General features: G+C 43.5%; 1 protein-coding gene across 1 annotated transcript in view; it reads right to left on the reverse strand.

Annotated features, from left to right (window-relative positions):
* The window catches only part of LOC126281521 (uncharacterized), a 30,468-nt gene extending 13,628 nt beyond the window's left edge, over window positions 1–16,840 (reverse strand). The window contains exons 1-2 of the mRNA XM_049980561.1: window positions 16,630–16,840; window positions 1,370–1,533 (exon numbers count right to left, since the gene is read on the reverse strand). Coding sequence (XP_049836518.1) covers window positions 1,370–1,533; window positions 16,630–16,776 — 311 coding nt within the window. The 5' untranslated portion in view covers window positions 16,777–16,840. The remainder of the gene's footprint in view (window positions 1–1,369; window positions 1,534–16,629) is intronic.
* Between the last annotated feature and the right edge of the window lie 1,348 nt (window positions 16,841–18,188).

Consider the following 18,188-nt stretch of genomic DNA (forward strand, 5'->3'; position numbering starts at 1 on the left):
ACAGATTTCTTCGCGGATACCGCTATTTTTGCGAGACGATGCGGTGGAGAAATGGAACACCCTTCACCTGATAACTCGTTAAGTGCTGGAGGGGCAGCCACATTCCCTTTGCTTTATTCCGATTTACCAACGTCCTTTGGCAGTACGACGTGTTGGGCGCGATATCCATTACACTGCCAATGGGGATGATCAGTTCGTGAGGAATCTGTCTCAAATAAATGCGACGATCGCCTTGAATGAATACTTAGACACTGCTCGCGTTCTCGTCTGTCGTGGATGCGTTTGACTGCGCTCACTGTTGTACGTCTCGCACACCTGTTGTGCCGTCATAAAATTTTTAACACCAAAACCGTGCCTGTTTTCGCGACATTACACTCGCTCTGTAATCTGCGACCAGTCGTCGATGAATTGCAGCTGGGTCGTTTCCTTTTGGCGCAAAAAACTTATTAGACTTCTCAATTCAAAAGTTGACAGTGTATTGAGCAATGCCTCCGCCTTGAAACTCTACCGACGAAGCATTTTTTTTCATCAGTCTTCTGACGGAGTCGATGCGACCCGTCACTGTATTCTCTGTTGTGCCACTCCCTTCATCTCGGGGTAGCATTTGGACCCTTCGTGCTGAAGTATTTCTTGAATTTATTGCAGTCTCAGTCTTATTATACAGTTTTTTACCCCAACAGCTCCATCCAGTACAATGGAAGTTATCATCTGATGTCTTAACACATCTCCTATCATCCTGTCGATTTTTCTAGTCAGTGTCTTCCAAATGTTCCTTTCCTTGGCCATTCTGAGAGTAGCCTCCTCATTCCTTACCTTATCGGTACACCTGATTTTCACCACCCTTCTACAGCATCACTCCTCAAACGCGTCGATTCTCATCTTTGGGGTCTGCCTACAGTGAATGATTCACTAACAAACAGTGCTGAGTTCCAAACTTATGTTCTCAAAAATTTCATCCTCGTATTAAGGTGGATGTTTGATACTGCAACACTTTTCTTGGCCAAGAATGCCCTCTTTAACTACACTAATCTGCCTTTTATTTAATCCTAGCTTCGTCCGTCATGCGTTATTTTGCTACCTTTATAAACGTTGACTTTCATTCCAAAGGGATGTGAAGCTTGAGTTATTGAGAAGATCGATAAAGACGCTGAAAACGAGAATTCTGGTGTAATGGTAGTTTTTAAGAAGTAAAGAGGCAAGTATCAGAACTATTACAACAATGCCTCTTCAGCTATTCAAAACATCGTAACAAGCCGTTTCTCAAAAAGTATCTCATGTACAACCTGTCAACAGCTACAAGTAAATGCTTCAGGCTCAATTTCGCCGTAGTGTAAAAGATGAAACGTGACAAAGAAATATTACTACTTACTGCGAAATAAGGTGTTCCAGATCTCCGTAGACGTCTCTTCGGAATATTCGTTTAAACGGGAAGTCTTTCGCACTTGTAGGCAGTGGATAGTTGACTCTGAATCCGTAAGCGAAGGCGAAGAGGTTGGTATACGGCAGTATGTCCTTCTTGATGTTCAGTCGCACCTGCAGAGATACAAAAAATTATGTAACAAATCTACATTTCTTTGTAACCTATTTTAAGAAAATACGCTTAAATGTTTTTAGTGTGAAAAGTGAAACATAACAAAATCTGAAGCACAAGGCTATAGAATGAGAATCACATGCGCAAGGAACTTTTGAAAACAGACATGTTACAATGGAAGAATATGCACTAACAGCAGTGGAAAATGATATCCTTCGACACCTTGTCCGGGCGATACCAAGCTGATATTCCAATATTTCCAAGCCTGTTTCGGTGTTTTCATTAAAGTTTAATCCTTATTTAAGCTTATTTTCAGTAATTTAAGTATACAGAAACATAATATTACCACTACAGCGTCACTGCCTCCGTGGCAGTAGTGGCAAGTCGTGATGCAGATGGTAAATCATGTCATACAATAATTTCTGTTATTTGTGAACATAACGCCGTAAAAATATTAGTCGATTTGTAACTGCATTATAAATTTGTTCCCGAGTGGATATGTCAACTTATGAGCCCAGTTCTCGTCACTGGCGGGAAGTTTTAATTTTCTGCTTTAATACGAAGTCGTCTGCGGCTGAAGCTCAAAATGCGGGGTAAGATCTGTAGTGAACGAACGTGCAGAGAATAATTTAAAAGCTTCAAAAACATTGATTTTGATGTGGAACACCGGCATGGCGATGGAGGATAGAAGGTTTTCGAAGCTACCGAAACCGGCGGACAGAATCACAGATCATATCGAATACAGCTGCTGCGTTTGAGCTGAGCACTGAAAGGCAAACTAGCAGAGTACAGTGATACACATTAAAAGATGATTTTGCAGCATGACACTGCTCGTCCCCACGACGCAAAACCAGGCAAAACATATTTGGAAACGTCTAAATGAGAAGCCCTACCCCACCCGCCGTAATCTACAAACAGTGCTCCCTCTACTTACCACCTTTTTCGATCACACGGCGCAGCTGACCAGACATGTGCAAAAGGGGATCGATTCATGGATCTCCTCAAAAGACATTCAGTTCTTCCGCCCGGAATTCGTATGTTGCCCGAAAGATGGAAGAAAGTAGTGGCTAAAGATACCCAATGCACTGAATCGTAAATGTTTGTAATTTTTTACAATGACGCCCTAAACATCGAGAAAAAACAGTGGATGGAAGGTTGTAGACCTTGTTGTTGTTGTGGTCTTCAGTCCTGAGACTGGTTTGATGGAGCTCTCCATGCTACTCTATCCTGTGCAAGCTTTTTCATCTCCCAGTACCTACTGCAACCTGCATCCTTCTGAATCTGCTTAGTGTAGTCATCTCTTGGACTCCCTCTACGATTTTTACCCTCCAAGCTGCCCTCCAGTACTAAATTTGTGATCCCTTGATGCCTCAAAACATGCCCTACCAACTGATCCCTTCTTCTGGTCAAGTTGTGCCACAAACTTCTCTTCTCCCCAATCCTATTCAATACTTCCTCATTAGTTATGTGATCTACCCATCTAATCTTCAGCATTCTTCTGTAGCACTACATTTCGAAAGCTTTTATTCTCTTCTTGTCCAAACTATTTATCGTCCATGTTTCACTTCCATACATGGCTACACTCCATACAAATACTTTCAGAAATGTCTTCCTGACACTTAAATCTATACTCGATGTTAACAAATTTCTCTTCTTCAGAAACGCTTTCCTTACCATTGTCAGTCTACATTTTATATCCTCTCTACTTCGACCATCATCAGTTATTTTGCTCCCCAAATAGCAAAAGTCCTTTACTACTTTAAGTGCCTCATTTCCTAATCTAATTCCCTCAGCACCACTCGACTTAATTCGACTACATTCCATTATACTCGTTTTGCTTTTGTTGATGTTCATCTTATATCCTCCTTTCAAGACACAATCCATTCCGTTCAACTGTTCTACCAAGTCCTTTGCTGTCTCTGACAGAATTACGATGTCATCGGCGAACCTCGAAGTTTTTATTTCTTCTCCATACAGATTGAATAACACTGGGGAGAGACTACAACCCTGTCTCCCTCCCTTTCCAGCCACTGCTTCCCTTTCATGTCCCTCGAACCTTATAACTGCCATCTGGTTTCGGTACAAATTGTAAATAGCCTTTCGCTCCATGTATTTTACCCCTGCCACCTTCAGAATTTGAAAGAGAGTATTCCAGTCAACATTGTCAAAAGCTTGCTCTATGTCTACAAATGCTTCTAAGATAAGTCGTAGGGTCAGTATCTCCTCACGTGTTCCAACATTTCTACGGAATCCAAACTGATCTTCCCCGAGGTCTGCTTCTACCAGTTATTCCATTCGTCTGTAAAGAATTCGTGTTAGTATTTTGCAGTTGTGACTTATTAAACTGATAGTTCGGTAATTTTCACATCTGTCAACACCTGCTTTCTTTGGGATTGGAATTATTATATTCTTCTTGAAGTCTGAGGGTATTTCGCCTGTCTTGTACATCTTGCTCATCAGATGGTAGAGTTTTCGCAGGACTGGCTCTCCCAAGGCCGTCAGTAGTTCTAATGGAATGTTGTCTACTCCCAGGGCCTTGTTTCGACTCAGGTCTTTCAGTGCTCAGTCAAACTCTTCACGCAGTATCGTATCTCCCATTTCATCTTCATCTACATCCTCTTCCTTTTCTATAATATTGTCCTCAAGTACATCGCCCTTGTATAGACTTTCTATATACTCCTTCCACCTTTCAGCTTTCCCTTCTTTGCTTAGAACTGGGTTTCCATCTGAGCTCTTGATGTTCATACAAGTGGTTCTCTTTTCTCCAAAGGTCTCTTTAATTTTCCTGTAGGCAGTATCTATCTTACCCCTAGTGAGATAAGCCTCTACATTCTTACATTTGTCCTCTAGCCATCCCTGCTTAGCCATTTTGCACTTCCTGTCGATCTCATTTTTGAGACGTCTGTATTCCTTTTTGCCTGCATCATTTACTGCATTTTTATATTTTCTCTTTTCATCAATTAAATTCAATACTTCTTCTGTTACCCAAGGATTTCTACTAGCCCTCGTCTTTTTACCTACTCGATTCTCTGCTGCCTTCACTACTTCGTCCCTCAAAGCTACCCATTCTTCTTCTACTGCATTTCTTTCCCCCATTCCTGTCAATTTCTCCCTTATGCTCTCCCTGAAACTCTGTACAACTTCTGGTTCTTTTAGTTTATCCATGTCCCATCTCCTTAAATTCCCATCTTTTTGCAGTTTCTGCAGTTTTAATCTACAGGTCATAACCAATAGACCTTATACATGTAATAATTATAATTCCCCGTTGCTCAACGGTCTGATGCGAGTTTTTTAATTGGCACAGCTTTGGCACCTTTCATGTCGTAGCTTACCACACTAATTCAAGAGGAGAAATGGGACCTAAACATTAATGTGAAATCCGGATCACGTGGCAAATCTCAAGATGACAGAGATGCAGGCTACGGTAAAGGTCTACTCAAGCATTCCGTGGTCCGACCAACGTTTAGACCTTTAGAGGCCCACGTATTAGAACTAGACAAGATTTCTAATTGGCTGTTGGTTGCGTCCAACTGTGCTGGAACTTTTCAGGCGGAAATCGCGACTCAGTATAATAGGAGGACATCGTGGTGCGTCTTATTGCCATCTTTCGAATTTTGAGTAAGCTCTAATCATTGGCAGGAGCGATATGCGATCATCGTACGGAAACGTTGTGTAGACACTGTGTGATGACGAAACGCTCTCGGACTCAGAGCATAGTTCAAATGATTCAAATGGCTCTGAGCACTATGGGACTCAACTTCCTACGTCATCAGTCCGCTAGAACTTAGAACTACTTATACCTAACTAACCTAAGGACATCACACACATCAATGCCCGAGGCAGGATTCGCACCTGCGACCGTAGCGGTGGCACGGTTCCAGACGGTAGCGCCTAAAACCGCTCGGCCACCCCGGACGGCTCAGAGCATAGTATGGCACTAAGTGTAAGCACGGATCTTTGCGAACATCTATACAACGAGGAGATAGTAGGATTGTTCGATTGGTTCTGACGAATATAGGGATGAGAACAACTGAAATTCGGGCGGACGTCACAGGTAGAGCGTCATGTCATCAAGAACCGAGAGGTACAGATTACTGGAAGGTAGAACCAGAGTCAGTGGTTCACTGAGTGGCACTCTGTGATATCAGCGAAGAGTCTTGATTCAGATCGATGGAAACATGTACGCAGACGACCTGATGAAAGATGAAACTGAGTATTTATTCTCTACATAACATTCAGACGCTGTTTGCTTCATACGCGACGAATGCAAGAGTGTATTGATACTGATGTTGATGATGGACTTCTTTCCAAACAAAATGAAAGTTCAATCACTTGGTACCCTTCATATGATGAACGTGTTCACAGAATTTAAAAAAATGTCAGCCCTGTGCTTCATGGTGTAAACTTCACCCTTATACGAGCTTATTTTCGGTCACAAAAGAAGCCATTCCTACGTGTGGAAATGGTGTTCGTACGAGGTTGCTATTATGACGCTCAACATTACCGGAATTTTTCATATAGAGATCACAAGCTATCATAAAAGACGACATTCAGACGCTGTTTTTCTTAGGCGACACAACGAATATGAGAGTGTGTTTGTGACCATAGGGGCCACATACCATACTGATTTAGATGATGGAAATGAGTTCGTAATGGAATGAAAGTTTTATGATTCAACAACCATTATGCGATGAAAAATCCGCAACAGTTGATCAATACCAGACAGGTATAGTACTTCCCTTTTCCAGTTAAAATCTTCTCCAATATTGTTCTCACTCAAATTACTTACCCACGTTTACTAGGGGCCCACAACAAGTCCACACACACACGCGCGCGCGCGCACACACAGCAGAGCCAGTTGCATCATTTCCTCGGGTCATTAGCTCATCAGTGTCTATTTCATAAGAGTTCTTGTTTTGCTTTACTTTTGTAAACCAACACCTGAAGAGGGGCTACTGTTTTCCGATGAGGAGATTTCACAGATATTCCGTGGACTGAGTATAATGCGTGATTTAAAGTTGCCACGGAGAAGGATTAGAGTGTGTATAGAGATGAAATTAGTGTGAGATGTGTCGTTACCGTGCGGTATCCATGCAGCAGGCCAGGAATTCTAAGGATAAAAGATACAACTAGCAAGAACCTCCCACATGAACTAATCCTCCAGAAATGTCTTAGTTCAGCCAGTGAGTCCATAGAAATTGGTATAAAAGGTGTAAAGTTTTGCGGAAATTAAGAAAATCAATCCTTGAACTATTTTCGTGTGTCGGCGTCTAGAATTCTTTCTACCTGTTTTGCCGAGAAGTTCTCTAAGTTTATGTCCCTCGCAAAGGCAGTGTCAGCGTGTCGGGTTCTGTGTGAAGTGCAATTTTACTTCCTCTGATTCTAAGTGATCAATCGGGAATCTATATTGTTCGGAATAACGTTCCAATTGGATGTCATTATGATGTATTTATTTACTAAAAACCATAAACTGGTAATGTCGACACAGTTGATAATGATTAACTGAAGACTAACAACTTCCTGAGCGCATGGTTTTACGACAGAACTAAATTGAAAGGCGTTATATTGGCAACTGAGTATTATGGAGCACAGCCTGTGTCTCATACTTAAACTCGTTATATTTCGTAGCTAAAAACTATTCATTTATTTATTAAGATGAAAGATTTCTGGCATTATAATATTTTTGCAAGGAAGTGTGTATGACCTACAGGGTTCTCCTAATGTCCGTACTGGAAAAAGCGAATTTATTAAGCAAGTGTACTTGCTTCGCGCCAGAATGACTGTGTTTTCCGTGCGTACCTCGCTGCCGACGTAAAGTTCGTTCTCATGTGTAGCCACAGCGCCTCACACCACAGTCCACTGGTACCGCCATATGGTCCACCAGCTGCTTCAGCCAGCATGGCAACTGAAATCTTACTCCTGACTGACTGCGTGCCGCAGCACGGCTTACTCACTGAATGCTACACGATGTCCACAGGCGTAACACAAAAACTGGACAATAGAAAAATAAAATGTGGGTTGAACCGAAGTGGTACTTAACAAACTGGATTATAGAGATGGAGATCTTTACGTCGAACATGGATTTAAACGTTAAGATATGTAAGCCCTTTGGTATTGTTCTAGAGGAGCAGGCTACATGTCGATACTGAAAGTCAATGTTTTCCTTCGTCTTCAACGACAAAAAACAAAAATCTACACTCGTCACATTACAAGTAAATTCATTAAACTAAACTGATACAGATAAGGTACCTACACCCTTACCTGCACATCGCGATGGCGAGGTCTCAATGTGCGCAAAGAGAGAAATCTTCTAAAGTTTCCGGCTGAACAATGTTATACCACTCTCTACATTTTCTTCCCTGGCGATAATAAGGACCGAGCGAGGTGGCGCAGTGCTTACCGCAATGGACTTGTGCTCAGCAGGACAACATTTGTAGGTCCCGTCTGGCCATGCAAATTACGTTTGCCGTGATTTCCCAAATTCACTTATGGCAAACGTCGTGATGGCTCCTTTTAAAACGAGACGGTCGATTTGCTTTTCTATTCTTTCGCAATCCAAGCTCGTGCGAGGTCTCCAATGACCTCGCTATCGACGGGACGTTAAACCCCAATCTGCCTTATTTGTTGCTAGCATCAGAGAGCAACAGATGGTTCATATTTTGGTAAATAAGTTACTTATTATGAAGTTCAAATGGTTCAAATGGCTCTAAGCACTAAGAGACTGAATATCTGAGGTCATCAGGCCCCTAGACGTAGAACTACTTAAACCTAACTAACCTAAGGACATGACACACATCCATGCCCGAGGCAGGATTCTAACCGGCGATAGTAGCAGCCGCGTGGTTACGGACTGAGGCGCCTAGAACCGCTCGACCACAGCGGCCAGTTATTAGGAAGTATCCGTTATTTGAAACTGCATTAGGAAATTTAATATTTCATGAGTAATACCCTGAGACATTCGTCTATGTAAAACAGATTACAACGAATTAGGTATTGATTGCAGTGTTATTTCTATAAAATACTTGAAGAACGATTCTTAACTGGGTACGAAACGTCCAAGTAAGATAAATTCGAATGTAATTAAAACATCTTAATTTCTTTTGATTCCCTGTGGGTTACTTTACGAAATATTTTTCATTAAAAGAAAATTTTTTTGCTTCTTGTTACGCTAATCATGTGTTGATGACTGTTAAACCGATTTGTCATTTATTTATTTACTTTTGCGTTCAATGATGATGAGTGTATTATTTTGTATGTTCAACAGGAACAATTAATTGCTCTAATGACTAAATTATTTGATGTTCACGTTTGTACCATGAAGCCCGAGAACATCTTTGTCAGTTATGCTAAACAACGAGATAATAATTAACAACAAAGGTAGCAAAATTCAATAATTAGTGAAATAAAGTATGTTCTTTCGTGAAAAACCCACTAATGAATTCAGGAAAGACAAGTCTGGCTACAGCACGTTACAAGTGAAGCAACATTGCTATGTCCTACGTAAGTACGTTTTATTTACGAGACGCTGTCCTGACGTCAGTATGTAGGCACGGAAATCCGTGAAATCAGCCGCGTCCTAGTTCCTATTAGCTCCTTGTCATCTCAGCTAGTTGCTCCGCGCTTCGTATTGGCTCAACTCTAATCAGCACGTATCGCCGCAAATTCCAAAAACAAGCAACCTGTATGAGCAGCTCATTGTAGCAAACGACTAATGCAGACACCAGACACTCGTGAGTACACACCCTCACACGCAAACACACACGGAGAGAGAGAGAGGGGAGGGGGAGGGGGGGAGGCGAGCAGCGAGGCAGACTACACACGGGCGCAGGGGCCTAACGAACTTCGCTAACAAAGTGATCACCACCGCGGATCGTGACCGACATACTGACGCATGCGGACGTCAGAAATCTCTTTTGTGCTGATGCTCGAATGCTCTTAACCCTTACAATCACAAAGATACTCACCTCCTACCCGATAAAACATTGTATACCCGATCATTTCTCCGGTTAATTACAAAAGGCTCTTAATAGCATCGTTTTGTATCATAATAACTCTTTTGATTACATCCACTTTTCCTGCAGTCTGGCGTAAGCTGTACGATGGTATCTGGCATCAACTTAATTCTCTCCCCGTCCTACATAAATTCGAAAAGCAGTGTGTGTCAGTTTTTTTGGACTAGAGGCAAATTCTGGCTCTGAAGAGTTGCAGTTTGTCTAAAAGATCTCCCTACCATATTGACTGCAATGAACTTATTCTGTACCGCGTTTACACTACTACAAGTATGGTCTGAAGTACCGTCTGCTATCGCAGTTGCTTCTTGATGTTATCATTAACCGACATTGAAGCTAAACCGATGCTCATTACCTTGAATACAGCCATGTTGACATCAACCATATTTAATGCAGACTCTTTTCCGGAAGTGAAAGCGGAACTCTATACGTAGGTAATTCACAATTTGCATTTCTTTGGATTTTCTAAACAGTAACTTTCCACAGCAGATTTTTCTGCTGCACTTTCCACTAACGCATTCTAATATCTTAGCAGTAATACATATATGTCTGATATATACTGGCTCACACGCAATGTTGTGATAGGTTTCCTCTCATACGGACCTGATGTCTCTACAAAATCGTTTACAGTCTACGAATGACATTCGAAGTACATAAACTACGATTGAATGAGGAGGTAAATATTGACAAACGTCGTTTCAGAACATATAACGTTGCGAACTTTAGGAAGTTGAATCCCCACCGTGTTTGTGCATCTTCAGTAACTTTTACGCAAAGGAAGTCTAATATGACATAATATTTCGATTGGTGTATACTCGTTTTTCTATGATAGCACAAGACCAGAAAATGGACAAATTAGGAGCATTTCAGATGTGTGGTGGTAAAAAATTATTAAAAGCCGAACTATATAATAGTTACCAATTGCGGAGGTAATAGTCTACGTGGAGAACTGAACTGACAGCCTGATCAATCTAGGTGTACAGAACTAAGGTAGAAAGGAAAATAAGCAGTTGTGTTACTTTAAAGTTGCTGCAGTTTTCAAAAGATGTAAATAGAGCCTAAGTCCGCCTCTGCAGCTGAGTGGTTCAGCGTGGTTTACTGCCAAGAGGATGCCCGTGTCAAATTCTCGGGATTCCTAGGGATTTTTCTTTGGTGGGAGGACTGGTACGGGCTGTAGTCAGATTCGTGAGGCCAACTGAGAAGACACATGGCCAGGTAATAGCGGCCTGGGGAGCGGTGTGCTGAGTCCACGCTCCTTCCATACCACATCCTAAAACGCCTTTGGCAGAAGATGACACGGTGGTCGGTCGGTATCCATGAGCACTCCGGAGCCTGTGGAAAGAGTTTAAATACAATCTAAGCATTCTGGGAATACCTAAGAAGACTTCAAGAGATGATAAAAAATTTGATGGCCAGAAATCACTAGTGGTGTGCGATATTGTGTTATGACGATGCTCAGAAAACTGGAACAGAGAGGCCCAGTGATCGAGACAGCTGACTCGCATTTAATAGTATCTGAGTTAAATTCCGGCTACCAGATTTGTGCCTCGAGGCACAGTGCCTCGTGTTCGAAACCCGCTTATTATTTTTATTTTATTTTATGTCCGAAAAGGTTACTATACGAATGTTTCTTATCGAGGCAAGGTATACAATGGCGTTATATTAATCTTAAAATTACAACCGGGTTTCACAAAAAGTGTCATACGATTGTTGTATACAATATTGGCCCTTAAAATTGCTCCACCACGAAGATGACGTGCTACAGACGCGAAATTTAACAGACAGGAAGAAGATACTGTGATATGCAACTGATTAGCTTTTCAGGCATTCACACAATGTTGGCGCCGGTTGCGACACCTACAACGTTCTGACAAGACGAAAGTTTCCAACTGATTTCTCATACACAAACAGCAGTTGACCGGCATTGCGTGGTGAAACGTTGTTGTGATGCCTCGTGTAAGGAGGAGAAATGCGTACAATCATGTTTCTGACTTTTATAAAGGTCGGATTGTAGCATATCGTGATTGCGGTTTATCGTATCGCGATTTTGCTGCTCGCGTTGCTCGAGATCCAATGACTGTTAGGAGAATATGGAATCGGTAGGTTCAGAAGGGTAATACGCAACGCTGTGCTGGATCCCAGCGGCCTCATACCACTAGAACTCGAGATGACAGCCATTTTATCCGCATGGCTGTAACGGATCGTGCAGCCACATCTCGAGCCGTGAGTCAACAGATGGGGACGTTTGCAAGACAACAACCATCTGCAAGAACAGTTCGTCGACGTTTGCAGCAGCATGGACTATCAGCTCGGAGACCATGGCTGCGGTTAGCCTTGACGCTGCATCACAGGTAGGGGCGCCTACGATGGTGTACTCAACGACGAACCTGGGTGCACGAATGGCAAAACGCCATTTTTTCGAACGAATCCAGATTCTGTTTACAGCATCATGAAGGTCGCATCCGTGTCTGGCGACATCGCGGTGAACCCACATTGGAAGCGTGTATTCGTCATCGCCGTACTGGCCTATCATGCGGCGAGATGGTATGGGGTGCCATTGCTTACACGTCTCGGTCACCTCTTGTTCGCACTGACAGCACTTTAATCAGTGGGCGTTACATTTCCGATGTGTTACGACCCGTGGCTCTACCCTTCAGTCGATCCCTGTGAAACCCTTCATTTCAGAAAGATAACGCACGACCGCATGTTGCAGGTCCTGTACGGGCCTTTCTGGACACAGAAAATGTCCACCTGCTGCCCTGGCCAGGACATTCTCCAGATCTCTCACCCACTGAAAACGTCTGGTCAATGGTGGCCGAGCAACTGGCTCGTCATAATAGGCCAGTCATTACTCTTCATGAACTGTGGTATCGTGTTGAAGCTGCATGGGCAGCTGTACCTGTAAACACCATCCAAGCTCTGTTTGATTCAATGCCCAGGCGTATCAAGGCCGTTATTACGGCCAGAGGTGGTTGTGCTGGGTACTGATTTCTCAGGATCTATGCACCCAAATTGCGTGAAAATATAGTTATATGTTAGTTCTAGTAAAATATATTTGTGCAATGAATACCTGTTTGTCATCTGCATTTCTTCTTGGTGTAGCAGTTTTAATGTCCAGTAGTCTAAGATATCTGTGTATGGTATATGCAGGGGTTACAATCTTTTTAAATCCTCATATTCTTATATTTCGTTCTTATTTCGATCCTTACGTTTTATTCTGATGTGTGATCTTCAGGAAGATCTGGTGCAATTACTGCGATGATACCGATCGCAGAAACATTCGAAAGATAGAAATTTCGAACGCCTCGAGCATCATGCGAAGGTAGGTTTGCCAAAGCGACATTTCGCCGCAAGAAGTTCACTGTCGAAAAAACGTCTTTAACAAGGTTTCATGTGCTGGTTGTTTTTCGAAAACTGGCGCTTACAACTGATTAAAAATCAAGATCGACTACAGAAATTTCATCGGCCGGTGTGACCGAGCGGTTCTAGGCGCTTCAGTCTGGAACAGCGCAACAGCCTACGGCTGCAGGTTCGAATCCTGCCTCTGGTATGGATGTATGTGTTGTCCTTAGGTTAGTTAGGTTTAAGTAGTTCTAAGTTCTAGGGGACTGATGACCGCATAAGTTAAGTCCCATAGTGCTCAGAGTCATTTTCACTGAAAAGAATTTCAATCAAGTATCCCATTGATTTGTTAAGTTTTTTCTTTTTTCGTTTTTCTCTAAAGTCATTCACCATTCATAAGTACAATTAAGGACAACTTATTTTAATATGGAAAGAAAAACAATCATATAGTAATGCTCTACGGACACGGCTACAGAAACTAAAAACAAAAATTAAAGTAATAACACGGGAGCCTGAAACGACTACGTTAATCACTGTGCTACAGATTCGGTTGTTTTCTTTACCCGCTAAAAGGATTGTAGTTAATTGGGAAATTTTTATCGTCGGTTTCTGACGAACGTTTCTTTATACAAGCCGAGATACATGTTCGCTTCGACCGATGACCTCAGCAATTTGGTCCCTTGGGAATAAAAGAAATTAAAAAAACGTTCGACCCCTCTTCCACTAAACAAAGTTTCCGTCAATTCGGGCTATTATTCTTGCCGAGCTCTCCTCGGAGGGAGCGTACGGCACCACCTGATGACGCATTGTCAAGTAAGTCCGATTCACAAAGAATGAAATGGCACAGTAACTCTGTTTGATAAAAAGTGAATCTTAAGCTAAGTGAAAATCCTGGTGTCCAAGACAGGCGTATCACAAGCGAGACGAAAGTGGAGTAAGGGGAAATGAGTCACGTATCAAATTTCAGCATCTTGCACAACTTTTTGAAACTGAAAAAGTCGCCACACTCTGTGTTCTGCGACTTCTCACAAGCATTCAACAATGCCTGCGAGCGGAGTTTACGGGCAATCAGTGCAGAGGTTATCAGCAAAATCCCTCCGAAACGAGGCAGCTCCGGAAATGTTGCAGCCATGTCAGGACAATGCAAATGACATCCTCAGTCTCCTAATCGCCAAGGAAGAGCGGGCGCCACGAAGCCCCTCGTGGGCAAGGATCGAAGCAAACAACGGAAGTACACTGATGAGCCAAAACACTACGACCATCTACTTAGCAGCTTGTTTGTTCGTTTTGAAACCAAATACATCACTGATTTCCCGTATCAGGGATCCGACAGTTTGTTGGTAGCTTTGTGGAGGTATGTGGCATTAGACGCATACGTACAGTTCATGTAATTTGCGAGCCCATTGATGGCGCCCGATAGCGACCCATGTGGGTTCCATAGGATTCACCTCAGGCGAATTTTGTCGCTGAGACATCAACGTGAGTTCACTACAACCACTGTAGCACGGTTCTGGCTCCGAAAAACGGGCAGTTAAAATGCTGAAAGATGACATTGCCGTCGGGGAAGACATCAAGCGTGAAGGGATGCAGGTGGTTGGCAACTCTCAGCGTGCTGTCGATTACTACCACAGGTCCCATGCAAGCGCAGGAGAATATCTGCCTTAGTACAATACTGGTGCCACCAGTCCGCATCCGTGGCGCTCTGTACGTTTCCAGCCGCCATTCACCTCGATGAGCATGTGGAGAAGACCATCACCCTAGTGTAGCAGAAATGTGATTCACGCCAAGAGCGGAGACGTTTGCATTGATCGACGGTCGAATGCCGATGGTTCCGTGCCAAATGGTATCATATATGACCGCGTCGCTACCACAACAAAGGTCAAAAATTAATTATGAGTTTTTTTGTGTTGCTCACGCTGCTAAATATTGCATTTTCGGGCAACAACAATGTTATATTATGTGGCAGGTGTCATTAGAGCACAGTTAGTAAAGTCATTTCATGAAATAATGGATAAACTAGGCACCCATCTTTTCCTGTTTCCCACGCTGGTCTCGTTGTAACCTCATGGCTCAATCGTCGAAAATCTAGGTTGTGATGATTCCAAGCGCGGATGCAAAGAGGCCTAGGTTTTATTCTGCGATATTCAAAAGCTTTATAGATGTGTTTCATAAACCATTCATGAAGATTAAACTTTTGCAAGTTAGCACAATGGTGATGTAAAAAAGTAATCAGCACTCCGAATTTAAGTTACACTTCTTTTTTATTACTTTTGTTGCAATATCACGTAACTCAGAAGACATCACTTCACAATATAAAACATACTTGAAAATATCTTCCTCACTGTTAAAGTTCACATTTTATAAACTGCCTACAATTTGCGTCTTTTCAACATGACGACAAAGACTTGACTCTCTAATAACCTCTTACGCACCCAAAAATGAGAGTTACAAGTACGTCAAAGATCATAGTGACAAAAGAAACAATTCACATAAGAATAACATCATTGCAATATAAACATATCGCTGTACTAAAGTACCTCTACATTAATGAAATCAAATCTGAATGTTGTCTCAGAAATATGTTAACTACTTTACAGAAACACAGTAGAATGTTGCTGGTATCGGGAGGTTGAGGCGAGGTGCCGTAATGGTTACGTAATTCAAGTACCATTACAACACGTAGGTATGATCTTCTGCAGAGCTCCATGTTCAGCAATGAACGATGAACGATATGCTTTGACACACTTGTGGGTATACCAGCATTGTGCTGCTTCGGCAGAGATGCCACAGATCACCATCTAATCTACTTTGCAGAGCAAACAAGCGTCCGACCCCGCGTTCTGTGAAGAGTCGTGAACGTCCAACCATTTAGCGCCTAATCGTAGCTCCACTGTCCTACCTCTTTCCGTAGATGCTCACGACAGTAGCACGTGGACATTCGACCAGCTTCACCGTTTTGGGCGTACTCGTTCCCAGGCTCCGAGAAATAATGATATTCCCTTTGTCAAAGTCGCTTATCTCAAAGTAGTACCCCATTTGCCGCCCATATCTCCATTGTGACGATCCTCCGTCCGTGTTACCGCATCCCGTGTCCACAGTACCACCTGGCAGCATCCAGCATCCACCTGGCAGAGGTGATAATTTGTTGGCTTATCAGTGTATGTGTAATCACCACCGCCGAGAAATCCAACAACCGTAAGTTCATGAGACAAAGTGATGTTGAATGGTTTTGTCGGAACTGGGAAGGTGTGGTCACAACAGGTTAAGGTCGTAAAGAGCAAACGCTGCGGGAACAAGCTGACAAAATGTCCTCAAGAGGTTAGAAGAGGTTGTAAAGGCGAAGTGTCGAGGGAAGCTGTTCAAGGGGTTGCTCGTGCTCCACTTCATCGCCCCAGCTGCCAAAGATGAAGTTTTTCTGGCCTGTCAAAGCTTGGCTCAGCCCTCTTTACTCTTATCAGAAGACCCTTGCGTAGCAGGCATTTCCAGAATCTCTCGAGGTGGAACGTTTCCTGAAAAACTGAAATGTAGCTTTTAACGCCACGGTCTTCACCTGGTCATCAGCTGTTGGGAAAAAATCGTCACATTGATGTGTAAGTCTATGGAGCAGGACTGACACCGTCAACAAGATCCACGTTCGCGGGTTTATTTATTTTTTTTTTTTCTAGCTGACGAACAGAACGTTACGACTTCGCCTCTTGTGGCTGGCGTTCCAGCTGGTAAGGAGAGAGAGCTGGCCGGACAACTCACCCAGAAGGTGGTGCCCTCGAGGAAGGCGAGTCTGCGCTTGAGGCGCGCGGCTCGCGGCTCCGCCCCCGCAGCCACCCCCGCAGCCACCACCAGCAGCACCAGCAGCACCACGGAGGCCGCCGGCGCGCCGTCGCTGCCGCCCCGCATCCCACCGCCACCACCAACGCGCTCGCCGCCTCCGCACAGCCGGGTCGCCGCCGCCCGCTCGCCGGTTCCTGCTGCGTGCTCCACTCTGCACTCGCTACGTGCGTCTGCCGCTTGTTTGTCGCGGCTTTTTAGCGCCCGCGTCTTTCACGAGGCTGCCGGCTGGGTCCAGCCAGTTCCCGCTATTACTCGCATTCCGGGCCGACCGCAAGGGCCGTGCGTAGCGTCTCGCATGAAACGAGAGCGTACTCCTCGAAGGAAGATTCCTCTGTAGTTCCTGACACTGTCACTGCAGAGACAGAGATCCGTTATTTCCATGAATGATGATTTTTTTTTTTTTTTTTGAAAATATTTGCTGCCTAAGCTCCCATATAGTAAAAGGGATAACTAGTTTCGACCGTTTCCGATCATCTTGAGAGCTGAGAGATATTGAAATAACAGGTTGCGGGACAGGACTTGCATCAATATTAGTGTTATTGACGAAAGATTTTAACGCAATTATTGAACAACCACAATAAAAAACGCGATATTTAAGTGCTGCCTACTTCTGGCGCTTTCTTCATCTGTGAGCCTGAGCCCTTAACGCCAGTCAGTGTGCTTACAACCAGCTAATGGAAATTCTGACTGTCGTAGGCATCTGACAATATGACTATATTGTATGGCGCTTCCAGGCACGATAACATTGCATGTCTTCACTTACACTATGGGCCATTAAAATTGCTACACCAAGAAGAAATGCAGATGATAAACGGGTATTCATTGGACAAATATATTCTACTAAAACTGACATGTGATTACATTTTCACGCAATTTGGGTGCATAGACCCTGAGAAATCAGTTCCCAGAACAACCACCTCTGGCCGTAAGAAGGGCCTTGATACGCATGGGCATTGAGTCAAACAGATCTTGGATGCCGGACGGAGTGGCCGAGCGGTTCTAGGCGCTTCAGTCTGGAACCGCGCAACCGATACGGTAGCAGGTTCGAATCCTGCCGCAGGCATGAATGTGTGTGATGACGTCAGATGTTAGGTCCCATAGTGCTCAGAGCCATTTGAACCATTTGAACCCTACGCTTACACACTATTTATCCTAAATTATCCTAAGGACAAACACACACACCCATGTCCGAGGGGGGGACTTGAACCTCCGCGGGGGTCAGTCGCAAAGTCCATGACGGCAGCGCCTAGACCGCTGGGCTAATCCAGCGCGGCCGTTGTGAACACTTTGCTGTCCGAACGTCACGTAGAAGTTTATTCGCTTGGCGCCGGCAGCGCTAATTCGGATTACTTGGATTGTCACCGGCCGTTCTTCACATTATCGAGAGATTATAAATTGTTACATTTTACTAATCACATTCTTAGTTCTCATAACTTCTCAGCCCTGTTCATGAAATTTCGAAGATATAAATACAAAAT

The sequence above is a fragment of the Schistocerca gregaria genome, chromosome 7, assembly GCF_023897955.1.
Source record: "Schistocerca gregaria isolate iqSchGreg1 chromosome 7, iqSchGreg1.2, whole genome shotgun sequence".
Lineage (NCBI taxonomy): Eukaryota > Metazoa > Arthropoda > Insecta > Orthoptera > Acrididae > Schistocerca > Schistocerca gregaria.